General features: G+C 36.3%; 1 protein-coding gene across 1 annotated transcript; it reads left to right on the top strand.

Annotated features, from left to right (window-relative positions):
* The first annotated feature begins 1,118 nt into the window (after positions 1–1,118).
* Positions 1,119–12,250, top strand: LOC134851120 (endoplasmic reticulum lectin 1-like). The gene is made up of 3 exons (XM_063867062.1): positions 1,119–1,445; positions 1,591–2,116; positions 9,219–12,250. The coding sequence occupies exons 1-3, from the start codon at positions 1,139–1,141 to the stop codon at positions 9,991–9,993; spliced, it is 1,608 nt and encodes a 535-aa protein (XP_063723132.1). The 5' UTR covers positions 1,119–1,138; the 3' UTR covers positions 9,994–12,250.
* The last annotated feature ends 66 nt before the right edge of the window (positions 12,251–12,316 follow it).

The raw sequence follows: 12,316 nt of genomic DNA, 5'->3' as shown, positions 1-12,316 counted from the left end.
GAGCATCACAGGTTCAATTCGAACTTTTGAAAAAGTTATTTTTATCCCAAAGCAAGGCTAAACTTCCAGATATGACCGACTGGCACATACTCCTCGGACTTAGTTATGTTACACTTGACTGTAGAATACACTCAAGTAATTCAATTCAATACTCACATATTGACATGACTTTAGAATCAGGTAAATATTGTAAGTAAGATAACTCTAGAAGTTTTAGACAATAACTAGTTTTAACCCAAGTAGTTTTATCGTTTGGGCCATTGGTCAGCTTCACTCGTCGATCTGTCCAATCAAGGTTCTCTCTTGCCGAGCCATGACACTCCCGTAGAATTTAGTGGTGTTCTCTGTCGGGAACAAGACAACTCTACTCGAACAAGACAACTCTATTTCAGTAAATTTGCAAATAGCTGCAAGAAATGAATTTAACAAAATGGAATCTTTAAAGTCTTCGTCGTCAACAATAGCGCAGATATTAGTTATGAAATTGTAGAGAAATCGAATAGCCAAACTGAAGATTTAATATTTAAGGACATAAATATTCAAACGCGCGACAAACTTTTTTGAAGAGAGTTATTAACAAAAATTTGGTGAAAAAGAATTGAATTTTCTGTTTCAGGGCCTATACATCAAGTGTATTTTTTCCATGAAAAATCAGGAAAGATGGAAAACGAGAAAACAAAATAATTTTAACTAAAAAAATTAGCATTTAATTTATCGATCTTTCATATCTAAGGAAAAGGTTTTGCATGAATAACATGAAAATGGTTGAACAGTTGAAATTGAGCCACAATTGATGTCAAGGTATAGTTTTTTCTTTTGTATTTCAAGTTCTACGCGGTTAATCAAAGTTGGATATTCAATTCAAGTTGATTTTTTTTAATGATTGTGAGGTGGTTGCTTCTCCATGGTTTTTCATGGTGTCATCGTATTTCGTCTCGTAGGTATCAGTTCTAGTTCTCCAATTTCTTTTAAGACTCCATTTTAATCCGACCTCAGAAGTTATGGAACATTTTAAATCCGACCTCATTTTGAGGAAAATTTTTTGAAGCCAGATGTTTTTTTCCCAAGTTGAGGAAACAAATTCATCTATCCATAGTTCGATATGTGATTTCAGATAATGCTGTACATATTTAAGTTAATGTCTCCACTAGTCTGGTTTGCCAGTATCTGCTGTGCATCTATATATGACAGCGAGCCAATATTCACCATCAAATGGTTCAACTCAAGAGATTCGTTTTTGGACAGTTATTTTTTTGAAGAAGAAATTAATCAGCTCCCCAAGCATCTGAAGGAAGTTCTTTCCGAAGATTCGGTAGATGACAACCCTGAATCAAAAGCAAATGTCTTGAAGTTTTTTAACAGTTTCGAAATGAAAGCAAAAAATGACGGGAACTACAAATGTTATTTACCAAATGATGGAACAATGGACCAATCAGAAAATACAGGTAATTAGTTTTTGATTTCAAAGTTAAAAATTTGGAGCGGGATCTTGATTGGTTAAATTGAAAAAAAAGAACTTGGAAAAAAATTGAATTGAGTAATATGTAATGGCGCCACGTAATCAAGTGTTATTTGTGTCTGTGTAATTAGAATATGAGGGTCCGGGTCCAATAGAACTTATCGAGGAGATATTTCTATCTGAAGCCTGTTCCTATCTAATCAGCGCTTATTGGATATATCAATTGTGTCATGGCAAAACTTTTCGTCAGTACCACGAAGAGAAACCTAGTCAGGTCCAGGAGTATTTCTTGGGAGCTTTGGAAGGTTTGTGGCAAGGCCAGCAATATACGGATGAGCATTATGGAAAAAGATGGCCTGAAAGTTTGCTGAAAACTCTTCAGTTGGAGGACTCAACGCATCATTACGTTGAGGTTTTGATGTCAGATGGGACCCCCTGTGACATCAAGAACAATGAACCAAGGAGCGTTAATGTCCGCTATGTTTGCCTACCTGGAGCGAGACTGGAGCTGATAGATATCCGTGAGGTCGCATCTTGTACGTACGAGGCAACAGTCACTGCCCAATCATTGTGTAGACACCCCGACTTTGCCCCAATAGGCCGCGAGGAGACCAGGTTGTACTGCGTAGCCGAAGACAAGAACAAACTTGTGAAACTGTAAGTTGGATTCAATATTGAATGGCTCAATGTAGCTTGCGATTAGCAAACCTTGTCAAATCGGAACCTAGATCTTAATCAGTTGATAGTTTACTTGTAAATCATTTCAAATTCAGCGCCTAATGCTGCTCTTATGGCAAAGAGGTAGAACATGTTTTTGGATGAAAAAGATCAAAGGCTGGAGTCCGGCCAGGTATTTTTTTTCATGCTCAAAAGTTTTCATCTTAACTTGCCAAACTCAAAAATTGCCAATATACTATCGTTTGCCTGCTTAATTGACACAACACCTATTTTTCTTATCATAAACAATTTTTCTCACAATTATGTTTTTTGATGTATTCATGCAATGATGCAGGCAAATTCTGTAAAGCAAAATCAGAATGGCGAATCGAGGAAACAAGTGTTACACGTGTCAAGAAAAAATCAAGAAAGAAAAATTTGTGTGCTATTTTTGTCAAAAAGTTCTACACATGACACCGGAATGCACTAATTTTGATCAAAATAGCATAGACGTTTTCATCAAGTGTAAAGCAAACATCCTCAATGTTTGCAACCAATGTGTAAACAAAAAAGAGCGAGACCCAAAAACTGACCAAAAAAACGATTTGACCAAAATCGATACCCAACTAGTTGAAATCAAAGACCAAATGAAGACACTAACAGAGAACATAACCAAATCAAATGCCCTGATTGAAACTGTGAAACTAGAACTCAACGAGGTGAAAAAAACGAAGCCGCAGAACTTCGCCGCATCACTCGGTGCAGTGAAAATGGGCAAAAAGATCGATGCGCCACCACCAGTTCGATCTTCAAGCAACCTTGGAGTTCGCATAAGAGGTGTACCCGAAAACACCACGGGGACTCCCGACGAGCGATTCCAAGCTGACATCAAAGCAGTTGAAAAAATACTTGTTTTCCTCAATATTGATGACAAAAAACTGAGCAAAATCCAGCGCAAAGGCAGAAATGATCCAGACCGGACAACCCATCGCACGCTTATTGTAAACATGGAAAACATGCTCAGCAAAGAACTCGTGATGAAATCTGCCTTCCGGCTGAAAGATTATGACCAAGCTGTGTTCATTAGTCGAGAACTGTCAACATCAGACACCAAACTTGAAAACGATTGCCTACGCAAAAGGCGATTCTTAATCGAAGATAAACAGATAGACCGAGAAAATATCAGAATCCGTAACTTGAAACTGGAAACCAAATACGATGATAAATGGGTCGAGTATAGTGAAAACAAGGACACAGCTACAGAAAGCGAGTCCGAATGACTAAGTCAAATCAATCTTCTATCCTTCAATGTGAGAAGCATTCTGAGTCTCCAAAGACGAATGGTCTTCTCTAACTCTATATCTAAAACCAACTATGACTTAATTTGTCTATCAGAAACATGGCTCACCTCCGAAATTCCTAACAGCGCTCTCTTTCTTCCGGCCTACACAATATACCGGAAAGATCGTGTATGTGAAAACTTCCGATCAAAACACGGAGGAGTCCTCATAGCGATAAAAAATCAAATCCCTCATGAAGAAGTAGTTCTTCACAACTGTAAAAATGATTTAATGGTATTAAGACTTTGTACAACCCCGAAGCCCACACTAGTGTGTGCAATATACAACCCACCGACAAATAGCCCTTACCAATGGTCTTTCCAAGACTTTGTGCAGTTTTTTAATAGCCTCGAAAGTCATACCAGTGAAATAAGTTACGATCAAATCATCATAGCTGGGGATATCAACTTTTCGAAAACAAATTGGAGCGACATGAGCTCAAATGACGAATACGAAAACGGTATATTAGAAATTCTTATTGAACATAATTTTTCCAATATATCAGAATCTCAGTTAGATGTCATCCTGACGAACAACCCCGACCCAATTACAGACTGCAAAAAGGACCTAGACGTCCTAAGCAATTTTAGTATCAATAACAAACCTTGCTCGGACCACAAGCCAATAAACACAAGCTTTATTGCTTGTAAAAATTCTATCGTAATTCCATCCATAACAAAATATGCTTTTAAGAAAGCAAATTGGGATGAAATTAACAATGTTATCCTTACTTTTCCTTTTGACCCCTACTGTTATAGCAATGTCGACTTTCTAGTCAAACAATAGTATAACTGGATAGAGGTCATAATAAACAACAACATACCCAAAGTCACGAAACATCGATCGTCACTTCCACCCTGGATCTCAAAACAATCTTCTTTTCTAATAAAGAAAATAGCAACGAAAAAGCGTCAATGGCCAAACCCAAACATACAAAGATCTATAAAAATCAAACGATTGGAAAAACAGTTAAGCTCCTTAATCGATTCTGATCTATGTTGTTTTGAAGCTGATATATTCCAAACACGACGTTTTAGCAGCATACAGAAATATCTGTCGTCAATAAGAAAAAATCCATCAATACCCCCAATAATAAAGCTCAACGAAACGATTGCGGAGTCAAGCGAAGACAGAGCAAATCTTTCTAACTCATTTTTTCAATGTGTTTTACAAAAAAAAATCAATAACGCCAGATCATACCAAAAGAGAAGTTAACGATATACAAATTACGGAAAAGAAAATCGAAACCGTGCTTGAAAGTTTACAGCTGAACAAGTCAACAGGACCCGATAATATTGGTAATATCGTCCTCAAAAATTGTTATAAATCCCTGCCGAAATCACTCCTTCTGCTTTATAAAACAGTAATGAATAAAAGTGTGTATCCGAGTTACTGGAAGATAAGCCAGGTGTCGCCTGTATTCAAGGAAGGAAACAAAGCAGATGTTAGCTGTTATCGTCCGATAAGCCTATTGTGTTGTATTTCAAAAGTGTTCGAAAAAATTCTTTTTGATCAATTGTATGAACATAGTTGCCACAAACTGCATGAAAACCAATTTGGTTTTCGCAGACAAAGGTCAGCTGTAGTCCAACTATTGCTCTTTTTAGACTCTGTATACAAAAAGTTCGACGACAAAAACATAAAAGAATTGGCAGTCATTTATCTAGACTTTGCAAAAGCATTTGACAAAGTTGCGCATCATTTGCTTATCGATAAACTTAAAATATTTGGAGTGGACGGAAAACTACTTAATATCATAATTTCATATCTCGATAAACGCAAACAATTCGTTAAAATTGAAAACGCCTCGTCTAATCTAATACAAGTCAGCAGTGGAGCACCCCAAGGCTCTATCCTAGGTCCGTTACTCTTCTTAATATTCATCAATGATCTACCCAACGCAAGCCCTCACCTTGAAAGTTATGGTTTTGCCGATGATTTTAAACTAATTGCTCTGAATGAAATCGACCTAAGGAATGGCGCTCGGGGACTTGAAAACTGGTGTTATGAAAACTTAATGACGACAAAGACGAGTAAATGTAAATTACTAAATTTAAGAGGAAATCTATCCACCAAACTGAACGACACCGAACTTCATCCCACGAATGTTCAAAAGGATTTGGGCCTCTTAATAACCCCAAATCTTACATGGAACGAAAACTGTAAAATGCGTGCCCAAAAGGCAACAAGGGCCTTTTTCCAATTAAAACGAAACATATCCGCTACGTGCTCATGGGTTAACAAACTCCACTCGTTAACAAACTCGTCCCGATTATAACTTACTGTTCACAAGCTTGGTCACCAAGTAGAGCCAACTTAGGAAGCTTCGAACGAGTACAAGTAATGGACACAAAGTGGATTCTTAATTGCAATCTTGACTACAAAGGAAGACTAGTCAAACTTAAATTACTGCCATTATGCCTCTACGTTGAAATGCCTCTACATCTTCTCATGTATTTATCCTTAGTAAATTCCAAATATGACATATCAATTGCTGTTGAATCTTCTAAGGAAGAAAAAACTCGCCAACACAGCAGAGGAGAACATGCAGTCAACAAAAACAGACTGAACAAATCAGACGAAAACTTTTTTCACAGAACGAAACTCTTACACAACATCTTCATCAAACACTACGAAGAATATGGGAACCAACTTGACAAAAAATCAATAAGCAAACTTTATTGGGATTACTTTGTCAGAAAATTCAATTATCTAAACAGATGCACTTGGGGACTTATCTGCAAATGCATTCACTGTAACAACTGGAAAAAACTCAAACTTAACTTGATGAAAACATGTAAATGACGGGACTCATAAACCCTTGGGAAGCGTGACTTCCCAGAAGCCTCAACTACTACTACTACTACTACTACTACTACTACAATAGACTTCCAATAAATTTTGCTGAAACATTAATTTAAAAAAGTTTCGACATACAATTTTTGGTAATTTAAAAGTTTTTTCTTCTTTATCCCCTGATTTCTAAAAGCATGGTGTGGTACATTGTCTCAAGTTTTTAGAAATTATGATATTAATCTGATGAAAATTTAAATTATCCAATTTCTTTTTTTTTTGAATTTGATCCCTTCACCTGTTTCGAGTTTGTGAATCCGGGAATGGCACGCTCGTGTCTACTATTGGATTATTTTGAAAATTAGTAAAATGTCGCAGCTTCTGAATTTCAATGAAATTTAACGCGATAAATATTTTCCGAAGGTGGGAAGTTGAAAATAACTCAAAAACAGTGCATAACTTTTTAATTACTGGATCTATTTGATGTCATTGACATTTTCCAGCTGTCTGTTGAATCTAATTTTACAGTTGTTATTCTCTCCTAACACAAACAAATCATACGCTCAGCTTTGTAACGGAATGATTTTTTTTTGGTTTTTGAAGATACCAAGTCCTGATTTGAAGATTGCTCCAAATATTTGCTTGCGTTCGGGTCCTGTGTGAAAGGTTCGCGTTTGTTGATATTTGTGTAGTCCAAAAGCTAAAGGTATCATTTTTACACTCGATTTTTTGGGCCAAAGTTTTCAAGTAATGCATTTCGCCTTAAGGTATTTTTGTTGCCGAGTTAATTTACAAAGTTAGTGAGTTTTTCTTGCGCTTTTTATGTTGAAAAAGATAAAAATAGGAGAGATAGGATAGGCATTTTTTAAATAGAAAACGAAGCAATTTTTTCATTCGGTTCATTTTTATTGCGTATTCAGCTTATTTTAATGAGCAACCTCGAGTTTTTTAACGTCATTGATTTGGCCCGAAAAATGATGATCTCGCAAAGTTTACGTTAGATTTGCCTGAGTTTTTTTTTCATTTTGATTTGCTTTCGAAGCTTGGAAAAAGACAAAATTTGAAGTTCAATCTCTTCGGTTCCCTGGGAGAGATCCCATTTTTTCCAGGGCAGAAGCGGCAAATTACAGGGATGACGATGTATTTTTAATTACTTTTTGGACAGATTTTACAGCCAAACGTATATTTTTGTCCAGCACGACGGCTAACCAGGTTTAAATCCTGATCGGAGACAAAAATTTTCCTTGGTTTTTTTTCTTCAAATTGCGTATGAAGTGAATTTAATCAGTTTTTTCTTTTTCACCAAATCACAGCTCTGGTCTAATGTATCTGTCGCGCGCTTACATGCTAAGCGGGCAGTTTATAACCTCATTGTAAGAGAAAACATTTTGAGTGACTTCATATCAATACATTAATTTCCTTTTGATTACCATCAACTATACAAACAACTGTACACGCATACAAGGCTGTTTTGCGTCCCCACAGGAACTTGAGCGGAGCAGAGCAGCTGTTAAGACGGTGTTCCACTTATTCTATGGTCAATCGTTTATATCCCCTAGATTTTTAGTTTTTGCTTTAATCACTTTGAGCGTGTTTGGCTTAGACGGTAACACGATTGACTGTTGAGCAGGAGTTAACGCTTCTAATCGAGGGAAGAATCGTGTGGAATGGAATGGCATTACAGAGATGTAAATTTGAGGCAAAAGTTAGGTACAAATAGAAAAAAAAAACCTAGAACCCTGATTAGTTTATGATCCTTGAATGGTTAAAGATCTTTGATCCTTCCCTAGCCTCTGTTCATTGAAAACATTCCTTTCAAAATTTTTAAAGGATCTTTTTTCTTCCAATCAGAGCGACAATGTTTGATGTCAAGTTTCCATATTTGCGTAAAGTCCAAATGAAAAGTCCATTGTATATTCTGCTTTGTCAGCTTTATTAGAGTACATTCATTGCAATCTGGCAATTAATTGTCAAGTTAAATTTATTTCATAAATAAGGACATTGTTTCTCATGCGTGCAAAGTGCATCGTCATCGCATTGTAAAAACTTTCATGCTCATTTTTTGCCCACTGTATACCCTTGCGATAGCAGTTTGAGTTTTGAAGCTCGCATATGAATTTCGCCAGTGCGACAGTTCGTAACAAGCGACCATTCGTAACAGGCGACAATTCGTAACAAGCGACAATTCTTAATAGGCGACAATTCGAAACAAGGCATTGGCTAGTAGATTATGCTTGCTCCGCTGCGCTTACATACAACACGAGAGGACTACTTCGCGTGAATCAGTGTTCCTCGCTCAATCTACTGTTACGAATTGTTGCTTGTTACGAATTGTCGCCTGTTACGAATTGTCGCCTCACGATGAATTTCGTTTCCTGCGTGGATCTGAAGTTACGCTTCCGATAACTAAAATAGAAATGACGAACAAAATTTGTGGCCTTATCGCGTTTATTTTCCTGTTCAGTAAGTGTACTTGCAGGTATTATTGGTTCATTCATATAATTTGCAAATATATTAGCCCTGACTTAATTTGTTGATTTTTTGCCTTACAGCTTTCTTCGGCCTAAATACTTTTGTTTTGGCTCATGATTTATCGAATTAGTCAAAATTTTTTGTGTCGTTAGAAGGGAAAAAGTTCATTACTTGCAATTAATTTAAATTGGTTGTGATGTAGAATTTCAAAGTTTTAGTACTTACTCGATCAAATTGTATGACATCTTCAAGTTTTGTCAACTTATTAGCCGCTCGGTAGATACTAAAAGCAAATTCAATGCTGATGGTTGTTTTTCTCGGCTGTTTTTTGTGATATTGAATTTTCGTTTTTTTTTTTCAAAAAAAATTACATTTAAAGAGATTTCTGTCGCATCTTTTGTTCGCTAGCTTGCAATGCTACATACTTGCGTCGCATCGAAGAGAATTTTCGCTTCGTCTCTGTCATAAAAACATAAAATTTTTCTGATTTCTGTTAGGCCCACGACCTCTTCGCACAGCTTCAAAATAATTATGGGAGACGAAGTACATCAAGAGCCTTTCCCAAGTGCATTTAAACCCAAAGTTTCTATCGAATCCAAAGTTGCTCAGCAACTGAGAACGGTTGCAGCAGACGACGTGGAAGTTGAAGAAGAGGAGGAAGAGGCCGATGATGATGATTCCTATCGAAAAGCGATAGCTTCAACTGTTTTCAAATCCAAAGATGGAGCAATGTTGAAGCGTAAAGATCATAACGTCGGTCTGCCCCCGCTATTTGACGAAGATGTGCATGACGTCACCATTTCGAGACAACTGAGGCAGTTCGTCGATGCCACTGAGTGTGTGAAGGGGGGTAGGGGTTGGTGGAAGCACGAATTCTGCTATCAACAACATATCTATCATTTGCATTATGAGACAAACCCTCAAACTAAACAATCTTATGTGCAAAAACGAATTGTCCTTGGGATGTGGAGCAAAGATGAACATATCAAATGGACGAAAGGGCAGCCGAAAGAAGCATATCGCAATCTTGACGCGAAAAAATCAACAGTTACTCTATATTACGGACAAGGCGATATATGCCACGAAAACAATGATTATAGACATACGTTGGTAAAATTGAGATGTTCGCCTAGTACCAAAAGCACAGCTAGTATTTCAGTATCATTGACTGAACCAAAACTATGCAGTTATATTATGACAGTCGATTCAGGTATGTTTTGTGATCTTTTGAAACATGTAGATGAATATGGAATTCCAATTAGAGGCCAGTAAGTCGACCATTTTTGCTGTTTAATGCTTGTAATTTCAAATCAGTTTGCACTGGTAAAACAAATAACGCCGGAAAACAGAAACAGATTAAGATTATTATGTGCACTTACAGTTATACTGTTTTATAAGATGAATCGATGCTTTTCAATACAAAAACTGCCAAATTCAGGCACCTCTTAATGTTTGGCATTGTTTAAAGAAGAGCTAATACATCTCACCAATTCAGAAATAAGCAAAAGTTTTGGTAACTATAAGTAACAGTAGTTATAAGTAAGTAAAAACAAATTCCTGGGTAGGAATTATTTCGAAATTTATAGCCGGTTATCGATTCAGAAACATCTTAATATGAATTTCGATATTTTTCCCACCTTTAAACCTGTGGAGCCTCCCATTTCAGTACTATTCTAGGACATCTAATTTTTACTCACAGACTCTTAAATTGTTGTAAAGGCGCTAGTAGTATTGTTATTTCACACTAGGATGGGGGGAGCGGGTGATCACCCGTAGGGGTCATTGGGTTTAGTGCATCAATAGGAATCACTAATGAGCCCATGTATAAAAATTTTTGGCAATAATCTCTACTCTATGTACTTCTAAGGATCTCAACTATAAGTTTTTGTGGGAATGACCCTTAGTTTTTTGCTATATAGTTTGCAAATAAGTGCCATTTAGCTGTTAACTATTTAGAGCAAAGAGTGACTCAAAAAAGTGGCATATCTCCTAATCCCGTAATAGTATTTAGGGGTAGCAAAAAGTGCCACTAACATCAAACTTAGGGTTTTGTTGGGAAAGGTACCACACAGTAACAAATTTGGGGTAAGACTAAAAACCTAATTATTATAAATTTGGGTGTAAAGAACAAAAATTGGGCTATCCTACCTGTGTACCCTATGTTTAACTTTAGTACCCTATCCAAGTCGTTTTCTGAATAGGATCATTTTCAAAAAAACGACGCGGAATTTTATATAATCAGAAAACGGTCGCAGAAAGCGACTTGGGTCTGAGTGTAATTAGAAACCGATCCAAAAAACAACTTTTGGTCGATACCTGTGTTGGACTTGGAAAATGGCAGAGTTTTTCCAACAAACGACTTAGGGCTAAAATAACACGTGAATTGGTCAAAAAATCATACGAAAACCGCTAAAAGCTATGAAAACTGGTCAGAAACCTCATAAGTTACCAAAACTCTCAGGGAAACCACCAAAATTTCACAAAAAAAAACACTACAAATATGAAAAACAAGTAGCGTGATAGAAAATTGGTGGGAAACACCAAAAAAATGGCCCAAAAATTCAGGAGAAGCAAAAAAACCGCTAAACTATAAAAATTGGTCCAAAACCCTAAAAGATGCCAGAAAATCTATGGAAACTACCAAAAACACCAAAATAAACGGTCGGAAAAAAAAACAGAAAATTGGTCAAAGAATCGTAGAGAAATCGATAAAAGCTATGAAAATTTGTCTGACACCCAAAATGATGCCGAAAAACTCAGGGATTACCCAGAACTCGAAAATTGTCAAAACCAACGTGAAGTGGTCAGAAAAATTTGAGAAAGGAAAATTATCATTAACAGTTCTAATTACCAAATGTTGTCAAAAAAACTCGGGAAATATAGAAGAAACCTCTTAAATCATATATAAACTGCTGAAAGCTGTGAAAAAGGGTCTGACACCAAGAAATTGTCAAAAGTCTGGAAACTACTAAAAACACCAAAAAAAACCAAAATAGGTAAACTGAATAGGTCTGGAAAATAGGTAAAATAGGTAGCCGATTACTGTGCAATTGGCACAATGTTCCGACCATAGTCTTAAAAAAATACAACAAAGTTATTTCAAATTTTTGTCGTTTTCTATATCGGCGTGGTGTGATCAAAGGAGCTGAACAAAAAAACTTGAGATTAAGTGTATTCGACAGTCATACTAAAATAAGCAAATTGAAAAAAAGTTACTTGAAAGATGAAAAAATCAAATTGTCTGGAATTAAAGGCAAGTAATGACACTGTACTACCTCTTTAAGAGCTTATATAACCATAACAATTCCAATTTTTTTGTCTCTGGAAATCTTGTGTTGTGTTTTACATAATTCAGCCTAGCAAAAAATATATATTTGTCAAATTTGATTATTAATTTTTGGAATGACGTGAAATTACTTGATAATGATCTCAGAGGGTCGATAATGACTATATATATATATATCCTCTATAGGAGCTAAAACAAACACGAATCGTATCCACGAAAAAATTTATTCTACGACGCAACTATTCAATTTAGAATTTTTGTTTTGAAAAATCGAATGTGCAATTGAATATTGTCGGGTCGGTGTTTGAG

The sequence above is a fragment of the Symsagittifera roscoffensis genome, chromosome 1 (assembly GCF_963678635.1).
Source record: "Symsagittifera roscoffensis chromosome 1, txSymRosc1.1, whole genome shotgun sequence".
Taxonomy (NCBI): Eukaryota; Metazoa; Xenacoelomorpha; order Acoela; family Convolutidae; genus Symsagittifera; species Symsagittifera roscoffensis.
This window is presented reverse-complemented; position numbering and strand designations above follow the sequence as displayed.